This window comes from Pteronotus mesoamericanus, unplaced genomic scaffold (genome assembly GCF_021234165.1).
Source record: "Pteronotus mesoamericanus isolate MK-2021 breed Mesoamerican mustached bat unplaced genomic scaffold, CSHL_Meso_final scaffold_165, whole genome shotgun sequence".
Lineage (NCBI taxonomy): Eukaryota > Metazoa > Chordata > Mammalia > Chiroptera > Mormoopidae > Pteronotus > Pteronotus mesoamericanus.
Window position 1 is genome coordinate 9,101,236 of NW_026555307.1, and position 27,697 is coordinate 9,128,932.

Genomic DNA, 27,697 nt, shown 5'->3' on the forward strand with positions numbered 1-27,697 from the left:
GGGCTGTCAATAAATATTTACAGTTGTTATATCTTCTTGCTGTATTGAAACATATTGATATACAATATATTTTTTTACCTCTTGTTACCTTTTTTGATTCAGTGTATATTTTTTAATATTAGGATAGTCACCTTCAGCTTTCTTTTAGTTACTATTTGCGTGGAATCCCTTTGTCCATCATTTCAATTTCAATCTATTTGTGTCTTTGGATTAAGAAAGAGTATCTTGTAAATAGAATAAAGTTGGGTCATGTTTTTTTAAGATTTTATTTATTTGATTTTAGAAAGGGGAAGGGAGGAAGAAAGGGAGAAAAGCATCAATGTGAGAGAGCAACATCTCTACATGCACTGACCAGGCACCAAATCTACAATCCAGGCAAGTGCCTCGACCAGGAATTGAACTGGCAACCTTTTGCTTTGTGGAATGATGCCCAACCAACTGAGCTACACTGGTCAGGACTAGATCATGTTTTTATCCATTCTGCTAATCTGTCTTTTGATAGGAATTTAATCTATTTACATTTAAAGTAATTACTTATAAGGATGGACTTACTAGTACTTCTGTCATTTTGCTATTTTCTATATGGCTTATAATTTTTTCCCTCATTTTCTCCTTACTGTCTTCTTTTGTATTGAGATGTTTAATTTTTTTCTCATTTCCTTTTGTACATATTCCATAGCTATTTTCTTTGTGCTTACCATAGGGATTACATTTAACACCCTAAAGTTCTAACACTCTAATTTGAATTTATACAAGCTTACTTTTAATAACATACAAAAAACTCTGCTTTATAATCCTGTCACTGAATTACATCTTTATACATTGTGTGCTCCAAAACATAAACTAGCAATTCTTTACATGCACTAGTCTCTTAAATTATGCAGAAAACAAATCTAGAGTTATAAATCAAAGTTACAATAATACTAGCTTTTTACTAATAATTGTTTTTATTTAAATATATTAATCTCAAATCATGTAGAAAACAAAAAGTGCACTTACAACTTTTACAGTAATATAAGCTTTTATAATTGCCCATGTACTTAAATTTATTATGTTCTTATTTATATGGCTTTGAGTTACTGTCATGTCCTTTCAGGACTCCCTTGAGCATTTTTTTACAGAGTAGATATAATAGTAATGAACTCCCTCAGCTTCTGTTTATCTGGAAATGTCTTAATTTCTCCCTCACTTTTGAAGGATAGTTTTTGCTGGATATAGGATACTGGATTGATAATTTTTTTTTCTTTTAGCACTTTGAATATATCATCCCACTGCCTTTGTGTATCCAAGGTTTCTGATAATAAATCTGGTAAGATTCTTTAAAAAAAAAAGATTTATCGATTTTATAGAGAGAGTGAGAAAGAGGAAAAACAACTTCTTGCTCCATATATCCATGTACTTCATTGGTTGCTTTTTGCATGCTCCAACCAGGGATCAAACTCACAACCCTAGCATATTGGGACAATGCTCTAACTAACTGAGCTACCCAGCCAAGGCTACTGATAAGGCTGTTATTGAGGATCCCTTATGATGATTCACTTCTCTCTTGTTTTTAAGATTCTCTCTTTGTCTTTTGAAAGTTTGATTACAATGTGTCTTAGTTTCAGTCTCTTTGAGTTCATCCTACTTGAAGTTTGTTGAGCTTCTTGGATGTTTATATTCATGTCATTTGTCAAATTTGGGAAGTTTTTAACCCTAACCATAACCCTAAGCCCTAGCCAGGTGGCCTAGTTGGTTGGAGGATCATCCTGTACACCAAAAAAATTGCAGGTTTGATTCCTGGTCAGGGTACATACCTATGCTGTGGGCTCAATCCCTGGGCAGGGCATATAGGGAGGCAACCAATCAATGTCTGTCTGTCTGTCTCTCTCTCTCTCTCTCTCTCCCCCCCACCCCTCCTCCTTGCTTCCTCTCTAAAAATCAAATCCTTGGGTAAGGATTAAAAAAATTAGGAAGTTTTTAGCTATCACTTCTTCATATATTCTCTTTCTTCTTTCTTTTTTTTTTTTTTTTTGAAAGTTCTTTTCTCTCTCTCTTCTCCTTCTAATATTCACACAATGCATATGTTGGTCTCCTTATACTGGTGTGCCTTAGGTTCTGTTGACTTTTCTTCAGTCTTTTTTACTCCTATTCCTCTGACTTGATAATGTCCATTGTCCTATCTTCAAGTTTGCTGATTCTTCTGCCTGCTTAAACCTGCATTTGAATCCCCCTAGTGAATTTTCACTTCAGTTGTTGTACTTTTCAGCATTTCTTCTTAGGTTTTCTCTTTACTAATATTTCTATTTTGTTCATATATCTTTTTTGCTTTTTTTACTTTCACTACATTGTTCTTTAGTTCTTTGAGCTTAAGACAGCTATTTTTAAGTTTTTGTCTAGTATACCTGCAATCAGATCTTTTTCAGATGGTTTCTATTGATTTTTTTCCTTAGAATGCTTCATATTTTTCTATTTCTTTGTATATCTTGTGGGGGGTTTTTTATAGTTGAGCACTGGGCATTTGAACCTAATAATGTGATAACTCTGGAAACGAGGCTACTTCTCCAGGTTTGCTGTTGTTATTGTTTTAGTTTTTTTAATTTTATTTTCATAGTCTGTCTCTATGCCAAGGGGTCAGCCTGATGTGTAAACTTAAGGTCTTCTTGGGTCTTTCATGATCCTTTTTCCCAGGCATATATGGTCACCTTCTAAGTTTCCCTGCAAATGCAGTTGTTTTTAATGTTTAATGCCTGGCTCCAAAAATGCAGGGAAAAAAAGAAGAGGGGAAACAAAGGGCACCAACCACTTAAAGCCCCTGGAAGTCACTTCAGCCAGAAGGGGAGGAGCTTGAAACTGTGGGGGAAGTACACTCTTTAATGGTTACCCACTTCTTTGTCTGAACCTCTGTGATCAGAAGCAGCAGTGAGAGCACAGATATCCAACATTTGGAGAACAGGGTCCATTCTGCCTATTCTGGCTCCTACTAGTTGTGTACAAGCTGCTCTAGGAACATATATGCATAGCTACCTGCCACTGGGCTGGGTATGGGGAATTGGTAGCTGCTACTGTGCTAAGAGATGAAATTGATCAAAATTAACTTCAACTCACCATCCAAGTCTTCCTCTGGAGGTTGCAAGCCTTCTACAGGCTCCAGAGTGCCAACAAAGTTACATCAGACAGATTCAGCCAATGCAATTGTCTAGGTAGAGAAACAGATTACTCATGCCTCTACTCTGCCATCTTCCCAGAATCCTCTCCTGGTCTGCTTTCTTTTTTAGAAAAGCCCAATGACTCCATTACAAAAAGTAACACAGGAACAATAAACCAGGAAACATTGAAGCTGATTTCCTATAAGAACATGTAAAAAAATGGGGTGCATGGATATAGGAGGCAATAATACACTTCTCTGAGTATACTTTTTGTGTATGGTTGACTTTTTTATTTTTATTTTTTATTGATTGATCTTAAAGAGAGGAATTGGGGAGAGAGGGAGAAGCATTGAACCCAATTGCCCTTGGCCTCCAAGGTGAACTCAACTTTTCAGAATGTTCTCTTTCCCTCATGTGGAGGAAGTAGAAAAACAAAGAAGAGGTGGGATGGGGAGTAGCAAATGGCAAAGGTGGGCTACTTGCGAGAAGCTGTTGGAGGACTCAGCTTACCTGGAAAGAAGCAGTTCTAAAGTCTCCATGGTAGAGAGAAATCAGGAAAGGAACATGTGTACTGACAATAACAATTTCCTCCACTTTACTAGCTCTTTCTTCTTTAGTTGTTAGAAGGAAGTATTATAAGTTCCTAGGCTGCAGGTGGCCTATTTGAGCTTTCATTTAGTCTTCCAAATTCTATCATCTTCCCCAAATTCTATGTCCAAGATAAGCTTCCCTCTCTGCTTTAACATCAAATGGCCTTATCCTTAGTTCCATCCAGTAATGAGGTACTGGCTGGAACATGTTGAAGCTTTTTCCTTTACTCTGAGGGTCTCAACGCCCACCACATCTGCTCTTTTGGATTCAAATCATCAACATACAAAGCTATGATCAAGGAAATAGAGTCTGCCTCCACTGTGCACCTTCTAAAACTAAGGGACAAAATGCTGGGTTTTCTGACTCTAAAACCCATCTTCTTTCTACTATATCAATGCTTCATATTAATTTTTGTGTCAGGAGCTTTCCTTCCTATATAGTCTTTAGGAGAGGATGATGGGAGACAAGAAGAAAAGAGGACAAGGACAGGCCCTTCTATCTGAAGGCCTCCAGAAATGAGCACCACTCACTTTTGATGTTTTCCCACTCTTTGGAGTATGTATCTGGTCTCACTGGCTACCTTTCTAGAGAAGTAATATTTGGGGGAAAGGGACACATCACAGAGCTTATTGGAAATAAGAACTTCCTCTTTATTCCACATACAGAAGCTGGCTTTTGGAGCTGGGTAGAATAATGGCTTTGGCCTTGCCCTACCTCTGTATGGGACCTAAGAATGAAAGTCTAGACCTGGTGACAAGGTCTTTCTTCAGGGGGAAATTAAAAGTCCTGACATCCAGTCAGTCCCAAATTAGGGGGCAGGAGCAATGATGTTGGGCAATTCCTTGGTGAGGTGAATATCAGCTTGGGGCAGGCTCTTCCAGGCAAGTTCTAAGATGCCATAGTGGGCAATGCCCATGGGAAGCATGGTGTGCACATTGTTCTGCCCTGAGAGGGACACAACCTCCTGAAACTCCAGAGGACCTCTAGGCATGTGAGAGTGACCACAAAACAGGTGGTAAAACAACCGCTCCCCCGGAACTAGCTCCATGGCCTTTAGGGCCTCTTTGTCAATGACCTCATGGGATCGGGGTTCCTCTTTCAGTAGCAGCTCCTGTAGCAATCTCTGGATTGCAGGGGACCTGAGTTGGTACAGGTCCATGAGGTGGTAGAACTGTTCTCTCCAAGCAGCCCTATCTTCTGCATATCGCTCCTGCAACATCTGCAAAACATGGTACAGTGCCACAAATGTCTCCCATAGAGGTACCTTTTCCTGTTTTTTAGAGCTGGGCTGTGCCTTCTTCTCCACCTTGGGCAATCTGGGAAACCTGCCCTTATCCTTAAAAGCCCAGAAGTCCTTTTGAAACATCAGTGCTAAAGTTTGTTTTTCCACAGAGGTATGAGCACCTGTGAAAATGTCTCTTGTGGCAGGATAAAAATGTTGCGTCTCTATTTCCTTGAGGGCATTGGATATCTGCTCAGCCCGGGCACTCCTGTAAGGCTGTCCTAGAAGATGCCAATTTATAGCTTTTGGATCTGGAATTCTTTTTGTAGCTAATGAGTACTTTGGTGTGGCAAAAGTCAAAGGTTTTAAACAGCTTTCATTTTCCTTTCTTTTTATAGGAGGGATCACTTTCAGGTATTTTGGACCCATGAACTTTGTACTGGTTTTTGAGATATGTGTACTTTGTGATTCCAGGACCGGCCTGTGACGGTAAGTGATAGCTTCAAGTTTGGCTAGATGCATCCACTCTAAGGTTCCCTTTGAGGTGAGATCTTTGAGAAGCTGGCACAATCTGTGGAAACTATCTCTGGAAGGCTGTTCTCCTGCCTCCATTCGTTCTAGGACGTGGTGGAGCCACTCTATATCTGAGAGGCTCACACCTGCATATATTTCCTCAGCCAGGATTTGGGACACAGGTAATTGTATCTCAGTCTGTTCCACCAGAGATGGATCACCATTCAAAAGCCACTGCCACCTATCCCGTGGTGGTTTGCCTGGGACTTTCTGAGGTTCTGCGGTCTTCCTCAATATATGGGATAAATATGGGGTCTTTAAGTCTGGCTCTTGGGACTCCAAAACCATATCCAAAGCTTGTAGAGGGATGGGCTGATATTTCTTCAACAGTTCTCCTTGTTTATCCATAAACCTTGTCTCTGTGAATATCCTGGGTGTCTCAAGTACAGTGGCCTTATTTTTCCAGAATGACATTGGCCCTGGTGTAGTCTTTTCCCTCCCCAGAGCTATTGAGATCAGTTTCTTGGAAGGGATTTTCAGAACTTCCAGGTTTATATCACTGCCTTTGACCTCAGGGAATCTTTTTCCAATAGAAGGGACTGTTTCTCTTCTTCTTAGGTCCTTTCCTCTTTTTTCTTGTAACTTAAATAGTTTCTCTCTTTTTAAGATCTCCTTTTCCTTGTCTACCTCCTCTTCCTCTTCTTTTTCACTCAAATTTTCCATCTCTTCCTCACTCATACTCTCATCCTTCTCCAACACTTCCACCTTCATCTCCTTCTCTTCCTGCACCTTCTTCTTCTTCTTTTCCTTCTCCTCTTCTTCCTCTTTCTTCTCCTCCACCTCTTTTATGTCCTCCTGTTCCTCCTCTTCTTCCTCCTCCTGTTCCTCCTCTTCTTCCTCCTCCTGTTCCTCCTCTTCGTCCTCCTCCTGTTCCTCCTCTTCGTCCTCCTCCTGTTCCTCCTCTTCCTCCTCCTCTGACAAACTCTCTCGCTCTACTTCATCTAACAGGCTGTCTATTTCTCCAGAAAAGCTCTCTTCACTTTCCACCTCATCCCTTTGACTGGTAAATTCTTCCTGAGGCTTATCAACTCTTTCTGATGTTTTTCTCTTTCTTGACTTTTGTTTAAAGAATGACATTTCTTCTTCTTCCTCTGTTACTTCTTCCTCTGTTACTTCTTCCTCTTCTTCCTGTATGGCTTCTCTGTGTTGTCTGGTCAATCTGCTTTCTTCCTCAGTTATTTTTTTCTCTTTCTTTATCATTATACTCATTTCCTTAGCCAGTTTTCTCTCTTTTTTAGTGAGTTTCTCCTCATCTTTGGTCATTTCTGATTGTTCCTCAGAAATATCCCACTCTTTGGCATCAAGTTTATTTTGTTCTTCGTTCAATCTTCTTTCCATAACCAAGAATGACCTCCTTTTCTTTGTCAGCTGTATTTCTTCCTGCGTTAGTCTCCTTTCTTTTTTGATAAGGTCTTGAAATACCTTTAAGATTTTTCTGCTCACTCTTGATGGTTCCTTGGAAATGTTTCCTTTAGTCAGCTTTCTTATTATTTTGGCTAGCTTCCTTTCTCCCTGAGCATATACTCTCCCTCCTCTAGCAAATTCTAATTTCCTCTTGACAATGTCTCTTTGCTTTGTGGCCAATATTCTATCTTCATACACCATTATCTTCTCTTCTAGTGACAATTTCCTCTTAATTAGTTCTAGTTCACTCTTACTCTGTTTCCTCTGTGTTGAGGTTTCTTGAGTCTCTCTCTTGGAGAGAGTTTCCTTTTCCTCAGCTAGTCTCACCTTCTCCTGGGCCAGTTTCTTCATTTCCATGCCCAATCCCTTGTCTTTCTTAGTAATATCCCCTTCTTTATTGTGCAGTTTCAGTTCTTGAAATATTTCCCTCTGTTCCATAGCTATTTTCATTTTGTCCTGAACTAGCTTCTGCTGTTTCTCAGCCAGACTTTCCTCTACTTGTGCCAGTTTTTTCCCTACATCAGCCAGTTTCTCCTTCTTCTGGAAAAGTTCCTCCTTTTTCTCCATTAGCTTCTCCTCTACCTGAAATGATTTCTTCTTGTATATGTCCACTTTCTCCTTTACATCCACTAATTTCTTTCTGTCCTTGGCAAGGTTGTCTTTGAGCTGGTGCAAGTTCTCTTTCCTCTGAATCAATTTTACCTCCTCCTGAGCCAGCTTTTCCTTCTCCTGGTCCTGACTCTCCTCCCTCCTGGCTAGTATCTTCTTACTGTTTGCAAGTTCCACCTTCTTCAGGATCAATTTTCCCCTCTCCTGGGCCAGTTTATTTTTATTCTCCATTAATTGTTCCCTTTTCTGGGCAAGTCTTTCTTCTTCCTCAGGCAGATATTCCTTGGCCTGGGCCAGTTTCTTCTCTTCCCGAATCAGTACCTCTTCTTCTGGGACGAGTTTTTTCTCTTCCATAGCCAGTTTCTCCTCATTCCAGGCCAGTATCTTCTCCTCCTCAGACAGTCCCTCCAATTCCTTAGCTAGTTCCTCCTCTCCCTGATTCAGCTGCTCTTGTTTCCAGGCCAGTTCCTCCTCTTCCCACATCAGCTCATTTAACTCCTGGGCTAGTTCCTTTTCTTTCCATGACAGATCTTGCTCCTTCTGAACCACTTTCTCCATTTTCTGGACCAGTATTTTTTTTACCTCAGCCAGCTTCCCTCCTTTCTTTGCTATTTTCTCTTCTTCATGAGCATGTTTCTCTAATTTCTTGGCCAGTTTCTTCCTATTCTGGGCTAATTTCTCTTCTCCCTGGCTTAGCCGTTCCCCTCTTTGGGCCAGCTTTTCCTCTTTCTGGACAACCTTCATCTCTTCCTGGACTATTTTCCTGTACCTCTGAGCCAGTTTTCCATACGCTCTTGCCAGTTTACTCTCTTCCTGAGCGAGTTTTGTCTCTTCTTGTGCTAGCTTCTCTTCTTCTTGAGCCAGCTTCCTCTCTTCCTGAGCTCGTTTTCTTTCAGCTTGGGCTCGTTTCCTCTCAACCTGGGCCTGTTTATATTCTTCCTGGATCTGTCTCTGCTCTTCTGTCACTAGCCCTTCTTCTTCTTTCTCTTTCTCTTTCTCTTCCTGTTCCTCTCCTCCTTCTCCTCCTCCTCCTTCTTCTTCTTTTTCCCAATCCTGAGATAATTCTTCTACTTCCAGAGTCAATTCCTCTTCATCCTTGAACTTATGATCCCTGGACCTGCCTAACAACATCTTTTCCCTGGCCTGTGCCCCCTCATCCCATTCCAGCTTCCTATTTCCCTCTTCCAACTTTTCCTCATCTGGGAATAGCTTCTCTTTGTCCTCTTGTGGTTTTTTCTCTTCCTCAAGATGCCCCTTGTCCCAGGCTTTCTTCCATTCATTCCAAGATATCCTCCTCTCACCGTGGACCTGTTTCCACTGGTCCAAGGACTTCTTCCAATCCTGTAAAGACAGCTTCCTCTCATCCATAACTGGTCTTTCTTCTTGCTCAATCAATTTTCCCTCTAGTTTGGCCATTTCCTCCACTTCCTGACTCCCATCCCTCTCTCTTTTGGTAATTTTCTTCTCTTTTTTATCCATTTTTATTTCTTTTAGGACTGCTTTTCTTTTTTGCTTAAAGAGCTTCTTAGAAGATTTCTTCTCTTCTTTCTTTAATATTTGTTTCCCTTTGATTAGGCCACCTGGTTCTAAAAAAATAATTTTCTTTTTCTTGCCCTTTTTGGGAATTACCTGGGTTTCCCATAAGTCCTGTATGTCCCCTGCTTCCTTTTGCACTTGTCCCTGCCCCTGTGGTATCTCTTCAATATCTCTGATCACCATGTCCTCTCTAATTGCTCCTTCATGAATAAAAATTGGTTTTTCCTCTGGCCAGGCTACATCCCAGTCAAGGTCCTCAAGCAGAACCTCACTTCCTTTCTTTAGCAGGGGGCAGATCTTCTCAAAGAGCTCCCAGCTGGGGTGCTTATCTGCAAGCACCTCCTTAGCCATGGTCACTAACTCAGTATTTAGAGATTCTGACATTTTTGTTTGGGAACCAGATATCCTCAGGGTCATAAGACGACATAGATCATCCCGCCATGATGAGCCATCTCCAGGGGTAGCCCTGTGGCCAGGAGTTCCATAGGCACCCCGCCCCAGGGTGTTCACCTTCTTCACAACTGGTTCTTCCTTTACACTAGACAAGGGTTCCTCCTTAATTATAACTTCAGCTTCTTTTTTCTTCTTCTTGTGCTTCTTTATGCGTTTCTGGACTGTTGTTTTCTTGCCTCTTTTGTCATGTATTTTCCTTAGCGTCTTCAGGGTCAATGCAACATCCTTTGAGACATCTTTCTCTGGAGGCTGTTGTTCAGCATCTTTTGAAATCTTTAGCACACTACAGGTTGAAGAACCAGAATAGATGGTTGTATTCTCCGCCTCAGTTGGTGCAACTTTACTCTGATCACTTTCACCGTCTAAAGGACTTGGCTCTGTGCCAGTCTCTTTCATCTTCTTGAGGATCCGCAACAATTTTGGGGCTGCAGAAAAAAATCAGGAGATGTAGATAAGGACAGCATGGGAGACTTAAATGAAACCCTTCTCAATATTTGGTATGAGCTAAGAGGACTACCATAAAGAAATAACAACAGAGGGAGCTGAGGTCTTAAGGAAAAAAAAAAAAGACATTATCCTTTCTTTATTCCCAGTGTTCCCACCCGAAACCATAGAGAGAGGGGCCTTGAAGTCTTCCTGAGTTTGGGTGAATTTTCCCTAGATCTGTGAAAAGCTCTTTCCACTTATCTCTACTCCTACGTGATATCTCTTGACTCACTTTAGCCCTAACTACACTGCTTCTTGAAGACCGTAGGGCATGAACTGCTTCACCCCATACATACTATGTTTTTTTCCCCCTGCTTGGCCCCATCTTTGGCCTTTGCTGGGCTTGATGGCAACTTCAGATTCTTCAGTAATTACAATAGATTGCTTGGAAAGGGACATAACTTTAGAAACCCTTGGGACATCTAAAGAAAAAGCAGGCTTTTCATCTCCATGTGACAAAGTCAGGTTTTCATTCAATCGCTGTTCCACTTGAGTATGAAGGATTTGGAGATCTGTGGCATGCATCCCCAGCAGACTGTCCAAGGTTTCCTGCCCAATCATTTCCTGCCTATGAGAGTCAAAGGAGAAAAGGAGCATGCTGAATTATGGGGAAAAAAAGAGAATGAGAGGGAAAGAACTGATATGGAACAGGCAGTGGACTTGGCAAAGTGACCAACAGAGACTGTGTATGTGAAGGTAAAAGATGGCCAAGAAGGAAAAAAGTGTCTAGGAAGATAAGATGGCAATAAATGGAATGATCTGTATGGAGGCTGCAATGGTAGGAGTAGATGATTGAAAGGGGGAACTTGAAGAGGTATGGGACAGACAGGAATAGAAGAAATAGAGAAAGGATTGGGCAGTCAGGGGATTATCAAGATAGTCTAGGAATGGCAAAAGACTATGAATAGGGTAAAAAGACAAGAAAATCCAAAGAGGGATGAAGAAATAGTGAAAGAATGGAGGGTAAAATGAGAAAGGGGAGAAGAAAAATAGAAGCTAGTAAAGAACTAAAGAAGGCACAAAGAACTTACTGCATCTCCCGGAAAGTCTCTTGGTTCTGAATCAAGTTTAAGAGTGAGGTCTTACAATGGATTCCAGTGTCAGCCATAAGGCTCAGTGCCTTATTTCTCACTCTTTGGTCCTTGTCCATTAACCCTTGGGCCAGAGGCACAGCAAAGAGATGAGTAATCATTCCGAGACGCTTCAGACCTTCCCAGGCCAGCTCACGGATCAGTGGATTAGAATTGGTTGTATCATCCAGCAAACGATGGGCTGTTTCAGAGCGCAAGGCTGGAGACACCTGGTAAGAAGCAAAGATTTGCCCTAGTGCACCAACACAGCACTGGTACTTCAATGGAGGAGGAGCATAGATCATAATGTTGAGGATTGTCTCAATCAAGCTATTAATAGCTATCTCAGTCATCTTTCTTCCCAGCCAACTGCGGTTTGTTGGGTCTGTAAGGACACTATAAGTTATATCCTTGGACATTCTCATCTCAATGAAGTCTTCATCTTCCTTTTCCTGTGGATGTTCTTTTACATCATGTATCAGCCTTATCCTATTGTGCCAGAAGAATTGTTGAGGCTTATCCCATTCCAGCTTCCTCATGGGTGAATGCAGGTTGCACTGTAAGTAAATTGGGCTGCCCTCTGGCCAAAGACGGGCACGAATCACTGAGTTAGGGATGTAGCAATCAGGAGCAAAGGGCCATTTCCGCCCATAACCAAAGTAGCATTGCAATACCTGATAAGGGTTGAGTCCATCCCATGTAGTCAACTGTAGTTGGGGAGGAACCACATAATGGGAATAAGGTTTGCTCAACCTCATATCCGTTTTCTCCTTATTCAAGGAACCACATCTTGGGGTAGACAGTAATATGAGGCTCCCTTGCTCATCTTCTTCTATGACATGTGGCACAGTATGGTCAAAGGCAATGGCCCGTTTATTGACGAGTTTCTCCAGACCCACTATTTCCTGTTGCCCTTGTCCAAGGTAGGTATACTTGGGCACAAACATGGTCTCAAAGGAGAAGAAGAAGCTTGGTAAGAAAGGTTTAGGGATTTCTAGCACTTCATCTGTCAGGCTCATAAATGAAAGGTGAACCAGCTGGGTTGGGGGAAGCAGTTTTAAACAGGATACCAGATAAAGACTCTGGTTGAAAGTCACAAGCAAGTCACCCCGGTCATTTGCAAAGCAGAGTGGGCCAAAGTGCAGTGATGAGTCCAGCATGGCTACAAGTCTACCGTGAAAGTTCCAGATCCGGACAGAGCCATCAATACCACCTGTGACAAAAAGACTCAAGGTCAGACATACATCAAATGATGTAATTGCACACTGGTGCAGAGGCAAGGTCTCTATAAACTTGGAGCCTTCCTGTGTCTCAGAGGACAGAAAATCGTGGAATTTCCAGAGACGCAGGCAATTGGTCTCTGTGATGGCACCCACAGACTTTGGCAAGAGTATCAGGTGTTTTAAGTGACAGCTGCTGAGAATGCTGGCTAGAGGCTGTAGATATACTTTGGTCCCATCAAGCACAGCTTCTGATAGGTGTATGTAGTCATCCATTCCATAGGAACAGAGCAAAGAGTTTTCTCGGCCACCTAAAAGCCCTCCAGGCAGTGTAGAGAATGCCAATATAGCCCCAAAGTGCACGAATTTCTCTATTCGGGCACAGCTATGCTGAGAAAGCACTCTTATAATACCACTCTGGTGTCCAGAGAACATGAGTCCTTCTAGCCCCCTACCCAGGTGGAAATGCCCATAAGCCAGGCATTGTACTGAGTCCTGAGAATTTGGTGAGGTGCATAAAAGATACTTGGCTGGGCAAGGGCAACGGGTTGTATCAAAGACCAGCACCTCTGAGCCCCCTGTTGCTACAAAGAGCTCCTCTTTATCTGGGTCATAGGCCCAATCGACAGCCTGGTCCAGGATTGAGAAGGGCCAGGTGAGAACCAGGAGATCCCCTGTTAGTGGAGACACAAAGCGCAACAAGCCATCCTCAGTAGTGCATAGGATCCGGAACCAGTTATTACCACAGCGGACCCGACGCAGCTGCTCTGGAGCAGAGCCACAGACATGGAAGAGGCTATAGAAGCAGGGCAGACGGCGCAAGGAGAAAGTATGGGTAGTTTGACAGAAGAAGGTAATGTTATCAATAAACTGGAGTCGATACAATTCCTCTCCAAGTTCCAGTTGCCGCAGTAGGTTCCCAGAAGTAAGGTTCCACTCCTTGATGCAACCCTCCTTGCCAGCTGTTAGCAGGGTGTGGGCTTCTGACCTGCTGCGGATACATATCACTGACAAGGAATGGGCCTTGAAACTGTGGAGAGAGTAGCTCTGACTGAGGCTCCATACTTGGATATCCCCAGTCCTATTTCCAGCATAGAGATAGCCCTGATCAAAACAGGTGAAACAACAAGTAATAGAGGAGCCACTAGTGGTAGAAATGAATCTCTTCACCTCTCCCAGCTGGCTCAGGCCCTGGTGCTCAAGGACCCTCACCACAGTCTCACACAGGGCAAGGAGGGAGCCATCAGGGCCATTCAACATGATGTCCTGGACAAGTTCATCACCAGGCATGGAAACCATGTGGGCAATTTGGAGGCCCTTGCCACTCTGCTCAATGGTCCAGACAACGACTGCCCCAAGGATGCCAGACAGAAGCATCTTCATTTCTGGGTCATAGCAGAGGCAGTTGATGTTAAAGCGACAAGGCACTATACCCAGGGGTTTGAATGACCGAAAGTGGTCCCCAAAGAGCCGCAGGAGCAGGTCACCACAGTAGGCCACGAGGATATGAAAGGAACCTGTGTGTACCATACACTGGATGGGTGGCAATCGTTCAGTCATGGAAAATGTTCTCTTCTCGACCATGTCATCAGTTTTGCTCTTCATCCATACTACAGCCTAGAAGAGAAGAAGATGGGAACTGCCTAGAAAATATGGTAGAAGAGGAAACAGCACAATATTCAGCTGTTTTTCCCTGTTCTTGTGCTAAGGAGGAATTGGAGGATTCTAGAGTGATTTTATCCCATGGTTATGGTGGTTGGAAATACTGTAGAAGCAGGAAGACTAGGACTCTTTCCCTAACCTTGGCCTACTTTAGGGGAACCATAAAATCTATTCAACATGAAGAGTATAATTGGAGGAAGGATGAGGGGGGCATCCTGCATCCAGGTCACTTTATTTATTTTTGTCTTTTTCGACTTTTTATGAGTTTATTTGAGCCAAAATGAGGACATATGCCTGGGAGCAAGATCTCAAATGTTCCCCAGGTCACTTTCATTCAAGGTGTACATCCTCCTTTGTCAGTCTGGGGTGAGGAGTTTACATGGACATGGCCCCTGTAGAATGAGCTAAGAAGAAGAATGACTAGGGAGTTTTACCTGTATTTCCTTTGTGCTTGTTACCCACGAGAGGGAGGCAAAGAAGTTGGCATCACTGAAGTAATAGCATATAAACGGCATATTTTGAGGATGGCGAGACTCTTTGAACAGTATCTGGGACCGGTCACTCAGCACAACTATGTCACTCTTTGGGTCATCTAAAGTTTGCTGGGGAGAGGCATGGCATAAACTAAGAGACCAGAACACACATGCACTAAATATATTCTCACTCAAGCCACAATCAAAGCAGTTCCCAAAGTCATACCACAACCCCAAGGGCCACTCCCTTTACACCCACATATGCACAACTTACCACCTGTGGGACACCTACACTTCACAAGCATGTAACGTAACTCCCAGTATGAAAGAACCAAACCTCCACTGGGCCTCTATGGGCAAATTTTATAGTCTGAGCTCAGGGGAAACTTATGTTCTTCTCAACATGAAGTTAGCTACACCTGTCCTCTAACTTTCCCTCTTCTGTCTAAAAGGTATATATGCCATAAAAGACACATTTAACATATTATCAGGCAAGTAAGTGCACTGCCATATACCCACATGCAATATAACAGGATGTCCCAAAAGTCAGTGCAGCTTTATATTAAAGTTTAAAACTGCACTAAGTAAGACTTCTAGGACACCCGACCTGGCCTTTAAATTTGACAGAGGAAGATGATATATATACAAAATATATTATCCCACAGTGACAGAGCATGTGCTGTGCAACATGAACCTAGGATCCTTTTACACAGAGCCAAGCATAGAAAAACTGAGGTTGGCAAATGTTCTCTCTGGTGCCTTCTCCCTTCCCTTTTAGAAAAATCTCTCTTCCCAGAGGGTTGGTTCTTCTGACCAGCCTCCAAAGTATTCACTTTCCACTATCAAAATGTCCTTGCAAGAGGTCTCTTGACTCATTTGGAAATTGATGGCCCACTTCCTAAGGTGACAATTGTCTTTATGGTCTCCCCTGGAGGCTCCCTTCTTACATGGAAATCTATGCGCCTCAGATGTGCTTACAATTATATCAAGATAGACAGAGGCCAATAACATGTTTATGTCCTACATATACATTACCTTGCTTTTATATATGTCACTTATGAGGTATTTAAAATCCTTCCAGAGGGGAATGAGTCTGGGGGAAGACATCACCTTGATTATCCCCTTGTTTTGCTCAGTACCATTGCTTAAAAACCTGCAAAAATCCACAAGAAGCAAGATAAACCACTACTACTTTTTGAGGAGCTAGGAATCAGAAGGAAAGATGCATGAACACATGTTTATTGCATACTTTTTGAATGTCAGGAACTATACATAAGACATACCTTCTCATTTAATCCTCACTCCAGCCCAGTGATTACCTCACGTTAATGATGAGAAAACTGAGGCTTGGAGAGGGCACATAAAGAAGTTGGGGGCTGAATCTTAACTATCATAACCCAGGGGGGTACTGTGGGTAAGGGAAGCAGATGGGGGCTAGAAAGGAATACCATCACAGGCAGATAGTTCTTTGCTGATTGTGGACAGTTAAGAGAGCATTCTGCAAGGACTAGGAGTTCCCAAAGTTCCCTGGGGTGGAGGTATGTATTAAAATGCAGATCCCTAGGTCCTGCCCTAGTCTTACTGAAGAAACTTGGAGGTGAGACTAAGGAACCTTCACTTGTAACAAGCACCCTAGGTGATTCTATGGACATTCAAGTCTGAAAACTAAAACAAGACATTGACATGCTGGTCCCCAAGGACAAAGGGTCAGCCCACCTAGCACAGTGGGAGTAAAGATCCAGCCATTTGGCATTGCAGGTTTTCCCAGGCTAGTAGAATCAAGTTGCTCCCTTACGTGTGACTCATCTATCATCCTCTTCTGCACTCCCTTGTCTTTAGCCTTCATGAGAACAAACCTCCACTTTTCTCTGCTGGGTTGTGAATAAACCCTACTTTTTTGTCTTAACCTCACAGTGAAGAGGATATATGGATATATTCACTGATGAGAGAGAGAGGGAAACATTGATGTGAGAGAAACATCAATCTGTTGCCTCCCACATGAGCCCCAATTGGGTATCAAACCCACAACCCAGTTATGTGCCCTGACCACAGATGGAAACTGCAACCTTTTGGTGTATAGGACAACACTCTAACTGAACCACCTGGCCAGGGCAAATCCTACTTTTAACAAGCCCCCTCTCCCAGGGCATTTCTCTTCTGACAACAGGCTTGTTTTTCTCATTTGTACGATGAAAATGCCAGTGTTGCCTGCTTCACAGAATTGTTGCAAAGATCAAATAGTTTTGTTGATACCTTTAAAGTATATTCTGAAGCAACAAACAATTATTATGACTACTGTTTTTAGACTGATTTGGTTGTCAGACAAGTATTTATTTCCTTCCAACCTATACTTTGTACTTACCCGTTGCTCTGGAAACAAGTTAAGTTTATAGTCTGGCCAGCAGAGGGCAATGAAGGCGAGGCCACCCTTGTGCCTGCCAGATGAAGGAAACTGGTGAACTTTCAGTTTCGAAGAATGATTCCCCAAAGTATGATCCCCAGGCCAGCAGCATCAGCACCGCCTGGGAACTTGTTAGAAATGCAAAGTATTGGGCCTCACCCCAGACCCACTGAATTGGAAACTTGAGGTCAGTGCCCAAAAATCTGAGTCTTAACAAGCTTTCCAGCTGACCTTACTGCACAGTAAAATCCGAGAACCACTGGAGGACCATTGGAGAGCTATTAAAGTTCCAGATCAGTTTGTCCTGGGCCTCCTAAGATAATGTCAGCAGAACCCATCTTCTAGTATGGCTAAGCCTAGGCCCTGTGTTGCCAGAGACTTCACGGCTGAATTTGGGGGGAAGTAGCAGGCAAAATGTATCATCATCTCACATGTAGAAAGTGAGAGCCCACAAAAAAGGTTTCACATCAATTGCCTCATTAGTTCTTGAAAGAATTCTGAAAGACAGATCATCATCTCCATTATAAATATAAGGAATGTAAATTCAGAGAGGAACAATGTTCAGTGCTACACAGATTCAAGACTAAATTCCAATCCACATTTCAGGATTCTTCTCCATATCAGACAAAGTCAGGAAGAGACTCTGCTAGGTGATGCTAAGGAAGCTCTCTGACCCACAAACATGGGACCCATTATGGGAACTGGGTTAGGTCATTAGCATCCTTTTTGTGTCCTCCCATTCTTCCCAAGACTGAATCCTGCCTTCCTGCCTTATCTTTTTCCATTCTGTTCTGAAACCCTGCACTTGTAGCTGCTTTGCATCACCTTTCAAGAACCAGTGGGACCTGCTTCATATCCTGCACATTAGCGGATGGCCCTGTAAGCCAGGCCCCGAAGTTCAAATTTACCTCACTGGCTCCCTGAGGCCCCAGAGCTGCTGAGAGAGTCATCATTAGTAACAAATTTGCAATCACTGCCATCGGTTTCCACTGCTTCTAATATCTCCTCTGGGTCCAACTTCTCTTGACCAGTTTACAAAAAGCAAGTGGTTGGGCCCCTCTGGGAGCACATTCCTTAGTGGTTAATGAAAAAGGCCTTCAAACCTCAAACCTCTGTTTATTTATTTGTGTTTTGCCACTCTCTCCCATCCCATACACTAGCTTCCTCAGGTAATCCTCAGAGGAAACTTCTCTAAAATTCACCACAAATGATTCCCTTATCCTATTACCTGTCTGTAAAAGCAAGTCTGGAATGAACTCCAGATGTCTTAATTCCAATGGTCTTGACCGTTTAATATCTTAATAACTCAAAAACGATCTAATGGGAGAATTCAAGCCTTCCAGCCAACTTGGAGGTAGGGGTCAGTATTTGGGGCTGAGACATGGTATGTCCTGCTGACTATGGAGACAAATCAGGTTTGTGACTGGGCACTGATGCTGGCACTACATCCTTTTTCTTAGCTGCAGTCCACTCCAACATACTGTCAGTGGTTGGTAAGTTGGAAGGAAAACATCCCATTAGCCATGCCTTTGTAATCGAGAATTAGCTCTAGGGGCACTGCACTCCACAACACTAATGGCCCACTTGGGCTCCTTTTGAGTACTCATTGGCTCAATATGCTCTGTTATAGGAGCGTGAGGGTATACAGTTCTTGCCCCAAAGAACTTAGAGTTCAGCAGGGAGGGCATACATCAAAGAATAGTCATAAAAGTGATTACAATGGAAATTCTGGTTATAGTATTCTTTGAACCTTTCTCCAACTTCTCAATCTTAAAACATTAAATTATGCTAGTGTATTAGTTTAAGGAAGGAAAAGAACAAAGTGTAATGAGTATATATAACAAGAAGGGTGATATGTGTTCCACTCTTTGAGGTAGGTCCCTACATGGGTTCCTGCAGCTTTGCAAGTGGCTCTCATGTTTGGGGACAGGGTGCAGAAAGCCAAGTTGGCATTAGAAAGGCCTAATGAGTTGGCTATAATGTCAGAGGGTTGTAAAGCCAGAGGTAAGTCTTGGGTTACTTACATTTTTTTAAAAATGATATTACTGATAAGGAGCCCAAGTCTGTTCCCAGGGCCTGGGAATGCTACTCTGGCCCTACAGGCAACTTCGCAGGTGAAATAAACTTAACCATCTTTATAGAAAAAGCAATTTCCAGGCTAACAAAGATACATTATCAGGATGAACTAGCTTCTTTTGAGTGGAAGAGTTACCTGGGAGTAATGATAACATTCAGAATTGATTAGGTTATAAAGTGGTAGGCAGGGATTTTACACATTGTTTAATTTATTTCTTACAATGATCCTATGACTTAGTTATCATCCTCCATTTAACAACTTTTAAAAATGGACATGGTAAAAATATTCAAAACCTACTAAGGAGCATATAATTAAAAGAAAGTCACCTTTTCACACATGATCACCTGTCCTGTTTCCCTTCCACAAAGGTGCCCTTGTTATGTCTTTATACAGTTTTCTGCACATACACAAACATATATGTAAAAAATATTTTTTCTTATACAAATGGTAGTATGCTTTATACACCGTTCCACACATTTTTCTCAATATATCTTAGAGATGAATTCATATTGATATACATAGCTCTGTCTCATTTTCCAAGAATTGCATGATTTCCACTGTGTGGCCAAACTATCATTTATTTATTATCCAAATTTCTATTAGTGGACATTGGGCAGATTCCAACCTTTTGCTATAACATCTGTTAGTGCGTGTTTTAATTTTAACTAAAATTTCAAAATTGAAGCAATGTAAATCTTTTTTATTAAACCTAACTTATTTTGCATATATTGGCTTAAATTATTTAAATTAACTTGACCTGTTTTATTTGTTTGTTTTGTTTTTATCCACACTAAGGACATATTCATTGATTCCAGGGGGCAGGGGCGGAGATAGGTCAGCCTCCTCTCCTAAGTGCCCTGACTGGGATTGAACCCTTGAACCTGAAACCTAGGTATGTACCCTGACTGGGGATGGAACCTGGACCATGCTCCAACCAATTGAGCTACACAGGCCAGGGCTGTTTCTTTTTATTTTTAATGTAAAATTTAAAATTGCATATGTGGCTTGCATTATATCTCTAATGATTTAGACGGTCACTGTCATGTGGTGGTCTGACATCCACACTGGACTTCTCTCCTTGAGGGTAGGAACCTAGTCCATCTTTATTTCTCCTGTGTCCCCTGTGCTTTATTACATTTCTGTTTAATGAGCAGATGAATGACCCTTACCCTCTCTCAAGAAGAAATGCATGCTTCCCAGCTTCAAGTCTTACTGATCTTCTGGGAAGGACGGATGACATGGGAAGGGGACTGACTGGGTTTATTTGATCAGAGGTCCTTGCAATTCCAGCCAATTTCCCGGTAAACCGCTACGAAGTAGGAGCAGCAACGCCCATTTAAAAATGGGGGAGGGGGCGTATCGAATATTTATTATGTGAGGAAGTGGAATGAATTCGGACGATATTTTCCAGGTCACAGGTACTCAACAAACACTAGGTTCCCTCAGAACATGTGATCAACGAATGTACTGTAGACAACGGCCTTCTGGGCAGTCCCCTGGGTGGTGCTACTGAAGCAAGGCTCTGGAATTCCCTAAGCCGGGGAAGGACGACCACACTTGTGTCCATACACATTGGGACATCTGGTCCACCGCGTGGGAGGGAAGGAGGCCTTCTCGGCCTCATCAAATCCGGGGCGGCACCTATTACCTGCGACGACAGGACTCTCAACAAGGGATGGCTAGGACGTGTGTGGTGGCACACCCACAAGTTCCCATGTGAAGAGCCAGACCGAGAAGGAGGGCCTCAGGAGCGACCTTGGGGAATGGTGCCGTGACACAGCTCGAACACAGCAGTTAAACCCCTAACCCCGCGTCCCACTGACCGACCCAAACGAGGGGAGTGAGCACGCGTGCGCACTGGCGCGCGGCAGGCAGTAAAAGGCCCAGCGCGCGACCTAGAGCGCGCGCGCGTTCTAAAGGAAAAGGAGTCCTCCCCGCGGGGCCCGCGGCAATTTAGACCGGAGTTGGCCGGCCAACGCGCGTGCGCGAGCGGGAGACCCGGCGGACTGCCTCCCTCACCGCTCTGCTTCATTGGAGGTCTAACGCGGCGCTCTGTTGTCCCCGCTTCTCCCCAGGCTCAAGCCCTCGGGGTAAGTAACTCGCGCCTAGCGGAGGGGGAGGGAAAGGATCCGCCAAAGAAACAGGCGGACTGGGCTGGAAGAAAGGGAAAAGCCGCGCTTGCGGAGCGAGGAGAGTGGCAACAGGGTTGGAGTCTGCAGAAGACACGCCTCCATCCTTCACTCCCCGCGGGGCTGCGGAAGTGCTCTGGCGATTGGAGCGCCACGGAGATAGCAGGTAAACTACCATTCCCAGAAGGTGGCACGGTGCTGCGCCTATTGCTCCCGGCAGCGCCTGCGCGCCAGGCTTTTTTCGGTTTGCTGCCCCCTAGGGTAAAACTACAGTTCCCAGGAGGCCTAGCGCGAAGCGGCTTGGAAGTGGGCAGCCTGGAAGTCACTCGGGCCACTGGAGCTGGCGGTGTCTCCAGCAAACGGTGCGGGGCCGGGCGTCGGGGTCGTGGGTCCCGCAGGGCAGGCATCCGAGACGCCTAGGTATGTGGCTCCAGGTGCAGGGGAGGGCTCACTCAAGGGTGGCGGGGAATCGGTGTCTACTCGAACGCCGAGGGTCAGCGCGAGCGGGAGACCAGGCGGACGGCCGGGTGTAGGCACCGGTTGTGGTGGCGGCGGCTCCAGGACTCGCGCCCTCCGGACCTGGCCGAACTCGGTTCCGCATGACTCAACTTTCCAGACCTACTATACCCGGCGCTGTGCGGAAGAACAAGAATGGGAGTCAGGGTGCAGTGGGTTCGCGTCTTTGCTCTGCCACTCCGGTGCTTCGATCTAGGGAAACCGTGCTGAACTCCGTTTCCCCTTTTGGTAAAACGGGTGAAAAAGAGTATCTGTCCTTTGCTGGGGATTCTGTTGAGAGGTTGAGATCTGGCGGTTACATGTTTGCGCTATTGTTGGCTCCCTAGAAATGGGGTGAAGGTATTAGCGACCGCGTAGGGTTAGTTGAGGATGTGCATGTAAAAAGCGGAGTCCATAATTATCAGTCAATACACAGTGGCTGCTGTTAGCTGAAATTATTTTATTAAGAGCTTTGGTTTGGAAAGCAAAGAGACCCTAGTTCACATTTAGGCTCTGCCACTTACTAACTGTGTGACCTTGGGAACTGACTTCACCGATCTGTGCCTTGGTTTTCTGATCCATAAAATGGGGATTTTTATAGTCACCTCATAGAGTTGTTTTGAGGATGCAGTGCAAATACCATGTGTAAAGTGTTTAGAACAGCAGCTGGCACAAAGGGTTCAACAAATGGTCCCATTTATTCAGCGTTTTTCCAGTGTCCCAGAGACCCTTTGAGGGTGGGGCTCTGGCTATATAGTCTTAGTCTCCCCAGTGGGCCAGATTCAAAACTGGTCTAGTTCACTTCCTGTCCTGCAGCCTCATGCTCCTCATCTGTAAAAGGGGAGAACAGTATCAGCCTCAGAGGACTGTAAAGATTTGCAGAGATTGTATTCTGTCACTAAGTAACAGCTCTTATGTGAAATAATTGTTTTCCTTCAATGTTCTCCATCTGGTCTAGAGACTGCCTGACTGTGGGCTGTGACATGACAGCCCTGAGCTCTCCCACAGTTCACTCCTAACCTTAGTATCCCATCTGTGAAATGGCTGTCATCAGACTTTTGTGCCAGGGCTGTTTCGATGATCCCAGGAGATAATGTTTAGTGTTTAGCACAGAGCCTGGTGCATAATAAGCACTTGATAAATGCATCTTGTTTTTCTTGATAGGCCTTTGCTGCTAATTTATAGGGCAGAGCAGTGACAATGTTATTGACCTCCTTCCCCCCCCCCCCCCCGTTTTGTTCACTGAAGTTTAAATTGTGCAACGTACTTCAGTGTAAGGGCCTGAAAAGAAGTGGTGCCAACCTGCTATAAGCAGCCTCCTGCTCAGTCACACATTCACTCTTTCTCCAAGCCAGCACATTCACTGCTTTATGTCAGCACTTGACTGTTTCAGTGCCTTATCAGCCCCCTGAGCTCCTTGTTGCCTGTGCTTCCTTGATGTCCCCTGGTAACAGTCCCGTGGGCACCATGAATTCAACATATTCAGTCTAAACTTCTTTTCCCAGAACCAGTAGTCACCATCCTGGCAAATGGGCCAACATTGACCCAATTGCCCAACCCAGAACTTTGGGAGTTGCTCTTCTCACCCAGCCTTCCAAGGTCCAGTTGAGTGGCAAGGAGGATGGAGCTGCCATTTTCTGGAAACACCATTTCTTTGGCCCACCTTGATCTCCCATCTTGTGGGCACTGAAAGTTCCCCTAGGCCAATGGAGGTGGCCTTTTTTGACTAGGTTGAATTTTGTTTTGTTTTTTAAGTCACCAAGGATTAATGTATTCAAAACATTTATTAGTGAGGAGCAGAGAACATAATATAGATTTGGCCCAATTGCAATGGCCACAGGTGTGGCATCAAGCGAGGCTTTGCTTTCAAAGGACCCATTTCTATAGTTGTAGCCTGGCGAAGTTTGGCTGAGTTGTTCATTCCTTTCTGAAAAGTTATACCTTGTTAGAGGGTTAAATATTCTGTATGGGAAGATCCTCCCTGGCATTTCAGGAAAGCAGCACATACCCGGAAGGAGGCTGGGAAGGGAATTTATGAGATGCCCATTTAGGTTGAGTCTGTTGTCCAGAACCTGTAATTGTGGTTTCATTTAATGATGGGAACCTGTGGTTTCAATTAAATTTGTGTTGACCACCAAATCTACCTAAGTGTTTTTTTAATCTGATGAAATAAAGCAGTGACATTTAAAAACTTTTTGGTTTTAGTTGTTAGTGACAACAGGACATGATTTTTTACCAGTCTGTGTAGAATGGTCTAAGATTTAAATGTGAACCTGTTTTTCAGACATCGCAGTTGTTAAGTGGTAAATCAGAAATGGAACTTAGAATGTACAGTGTGATTGATGCCTTCTTTTTTTCTGTAAAACAGATTTTGCTAGTATATTTCAAACTTATGTTTAGAAAATGACACACGTTATGGTAACAGCGTAACCTTGTTATGTATTTAACTCACAAAATCAAAGTTAAATGTATTCATGTTTTAATAAAAGAATTAAACAGTCATTTCCTTTAACATAAAGTGTTTTCAACTGGTAGAATGAGAGGCTATGGCGTTTTCCATTAGACTGGTATAGCTCCTGTTTCTTAGGACTGTTTTGGTCATAGCCTTAAATTGTGTGTGTGACAATGGGTTGAACTTGCCTTTTAAAAAATTATGAAAGAAATACATGTTCATTGTAATATGTCAAACAATACAGAGATGTATAAGGAAAATAACAGGGTGCCATCCTCCACTCTAAAATCCCTCCCCTAGAGATAACCATTCACTGAAACACAGATTTTACCAAGTGTCTACTGTTAGGGTTTGGAGATTTAGCAGTGAACGAAGTGGATATGCTCTCTTCCCTTGGGGATATGGGTGGATGCTGTCACCTCTTTCTGTGCTTAAATGGATGTATATACTTGTATATTGATTGTTTTGTTTCTTCTCCCTCACCACTCCCAAAAAGGAGGGGCAGGGATCAAGCCACACGTATTTGTAAACATTATCATTTCAACATGTAATTGATATAAAGATTATTGAGATATTTTATGTTCTATTTTTCCACATGAAGTCTTTGAAATACAGTCCATTTTATTAATTTTTTTAAAATCTTCACTAAAGGACTTTTTTTTTAAATTGTCTTTAGAGAGAGAGGAAGGGAGAGAAAGGAAGAGAGAGAGAAGCATTGATGTGAGAGGGAAACATTGATTGGTTGTATTCTCGTTTGTGCCCCAGCTGGGGATTGAACCCACAACCTGGATATATGCCCTGACTGGGAATCAAACCCACCACCCTTTGGTTTAAGGGATGATGCTCCAACCAAGCCATACCAGCCAGGCCAGCCAGGGCACTTTTTATACTTTCAGTGCGTTTCCATTTGCACTGGCCACATTTCATTTGCTCAGTAGCCACATGTATTGGACAGTGTAGGCCCTAGGGTATGAGGCTCATAAATCAAGGGTGCCATCTGTTTTATCTTGATGAATAAGGACGGATGAGTGATGAAAAGCATATTTATCATAGGCAGGTATAGCTACCCTCACAGCTGCTGTTCACTTAGAGACACCTTACAGGTCTGGCACCTTTCTTAGTGCTTGGGGTATGTTCCTTGAGTTCTGAGGTGGCAGGGACTATCTTTATCCCTGTTGCATAGATGTATGGTGATTAGGAGCCATTTGCCCAAGGTTAGGCAGAATTGAACTCAGGTCCAGAGACCATACTCTTGTATGTGCTTTATTAGATGGTGTCTGAGTTTTGAGAAATGAAAATCATAGGAAGGACTCACCACACAACATGGATTCCCAGAGTTTGTCAGCATTGATCCTTGAATTTATGTTAGTGCTGGGGTGCTGGTTTAGACCTGAGCAACTGACAGGTCCACCCCTTAAGTTGAGCTCTAGGTTTGGTGGAAACAGGTCTTACCTCCCAGGACAGAGTGTGTTTTGAGGGGATTGAGGAGGAGGAGGAGGAGGAGGGTGAGCAACGATAATGAGGAAAGTAAGAAAAGGGTCCAGCCTGTTGAAATTTCATTTCTAAATGGCTTCTTTGGGCATGAAGCCTCTTTTTTTTCTCTTTTTGTCTGCTTATTCTGTCCCTCTCAGCCTTAGCCTCCTGTGGAAGCCATGTAGTGTCGTCCTGTGAGCTCAGCAGGGCTTACTCTACTTATGAATCCTGCCCTTGCTCTGATCCAAAGAGGCTTTGCTGGATGGGAACATGGGGAGAGGGATGTCACAGAGTTTTCCCTCTATCAACTCTATGGGAGTCATTGTTTTAGACTTTTAGTTACTCTCTTGGTTCAGGATACTCCATCTCAAGGGCAGGATGAATCTGGGCCCTCCTACCCAAATAAGGTAGGTGCTAGAGATTCTGAGTCTGTTTATGTCCCCAGGTGGTGATCTACTGTCAGTCCTTATCCCCAGATGGTGATTCACAAGTTTTAACCTTCTCATCACTGTATCTCCTACTGTTGAACAATGCCTGGCATGTAAAAGATGCTTTAGTAAGTGTCTTTTGGCTGAATTAATGATACCAACCATCATCTACTGAGCTCTTACTGTGTATGAGGCACTGCTGTGCCTGCTTTTCAGGTATTATATATCTCATTTAATTCTCATAACTGCCCCATGGGGTAGGTACTGTTACTATTCCCATTTCCCATATAAGGATACTGAAGTCCTGAGAAGTGCATGTCACAAAGCTGGTGAGTATCAAAGCCAGGATTCAAACCCAAGCCATTGGCTCCAGAGTCCAGGCTCTTAGACACTCAGGCTGTGGTGTGTCCACAGAAAGAGACATAGATGAGTAGGGTGGATAAGCAGGACCATACTGACTAGTTCCAGCCTCTGGGCATAGGCTCTTTTTCTTTTCTTTTCTTTTCTTTTTTAAATTTTTTAAATAATTCGGGAACCTGCACTTCTCCTTTTTTAAAATAGAAAAATGAACTGGATATTTGATATTATAAAGGAATTCTTGTTAATTTTTTAGACGTGATCATGATACTGTGGTTCTTCTTAAAAACATCCTTGTCTTTTAAGACAAGGTAACCTTCAGAAATACCTATGAACTGTTAAGGTGTCTGGGATTTGCTTCAAAATAATATGGATAGACAGGTTGAGAGGATAAGTGTATGGGTAAATAAGGAGATGAAGTGAGATTTGCTGTGAGTTAGTTGGTAACTGTTGAAGCTGGCCAGTAGGGTTTGGGGTTTTTTTTAACTTTTTTTTTTTTTAAGATTTTATTTACTTTTAGAGAGAAGGGGAAAGGAGGGAGAAAGGAAGAGAGGGAGAGAAACGTTAGTGTGTGGTTGCCTTTTGCATGCCCCGCACTGGGAGACCTGGCCTGAAACCCAGCTTTGTGCTCTGACTGGAAATTGAACCGGCTACCCTTTGGTTCGCAGGTCAGCACATAGTCCACTCAGTCACACCAACAAGGGCCAGTAGAGGTTTATTATACTCCTCTTTTCACCTTTGTGTGTTTGAAATGACTCATCACAAAAAGTTAGGAATAAGTATTAAGTACAACAAATTTTACTCAGCATTTGTGTGTTTCAAGCCCTAGTGTGTTTTGTGGGGGAATTCCCTGCCTCTGTTCAGTCCACTTGCACAATAAACACAGGGTGGGTTGTTTCTTTTTGTTTTGTTTTGTTTTTTTTTCATGAAACAAGTCAATACTTGACCCATGGCTTCAGAAATGCTTTGGTAAAGTAACATCTGGTAGTGTTGAGGACATCTGTGAGGCCCCAGTGGCCACACACTTCCCCAGCTGCTCTGAGTACTAGCCACAGTGGCATTGGTCCTCTGAGTCAGTTTGCTGAGTCCCTCTTTCCTAAAATGTTTCCCTCCAGCACCTGACCATGGGGCCCCTCCTACATTTTTTCCCAGGACGAGTTCCAACAAGATCCTCAGATCCTCTCCCATCCTCCCCTCAGGACAGACGTGCACGGATCCTTCCACTGATGGGGCTTTGTTAAGGCCCCACACAGGACCAGAATCCACCTTTTGATTTGCCTCCAGCACTGCAGTGGGAGACAGGGAAAGTGCCCCCTTTCTGTTCTGACACCTGACAACAGAAGGACAGGGCAAGATGTGGCTTGTTACAATTCCTTGGACCTAATGATATTTTACATCAAGACAGCAATTAAAACTCCTTTACAGCAAACGCACAACTCCCCGCCCTTTACATTGACT

General features: G+C 43.4%; 2 protein-coding genes across 3 annotated transcripts in view; one reads left to right on the forward strand and one right to left on the reverse strand.

Moving 5' to 3' along the window:
• Positions 1 to 4,527: 4,527 nt before the first annotated feature.
• On the reverse strand, positions 4,528 to 15,534 carry WDR87 (WD repeat domain 87). The gene is made up of 6 exons (XM_054588895.1): positions 15,463 to 15,534; positions 14,389 to 14,556; positions 11,034 to 13,909; positions 10,299 to 10,570; positions 6,295 to 9,941; positions 4,528 to 6,201 (listed from the first exon to the last, which is right to left on the reverse strand). Exons 1-6 carry the CDS (start codon positions 15,532 to 15,534, stop codon positions 4,528 to 4,530), a joined length of 8,709 nt encoding a protein of 2,902 aa, XP_054444870.1.
• Positions 15,535 to 20,892: 5,358 nt separating this feature from the next.
• The window catches only part of SIPA1L3 (signal induced proliferation associated 1 like 3), a 247,115-nt gene continuing 240,310 nt past the window's right edge, over positions 20,893 to 27,697 (forward strand). The window contains exon 1 of one of the 2 annotated variants that reach the window (XM_054589095.1): positions 20,893 to 20,995. The gene's annotated coding sequence lies outside the window, so the exon portion shown is untranslated. Of the gene's footprint in view, positions 20,996 to 21,355; positions 21,455 to 27,697 lie in introns of those variants that run through there. The other variant, XM_054589094.1, reaches the window with a different exon arrangement.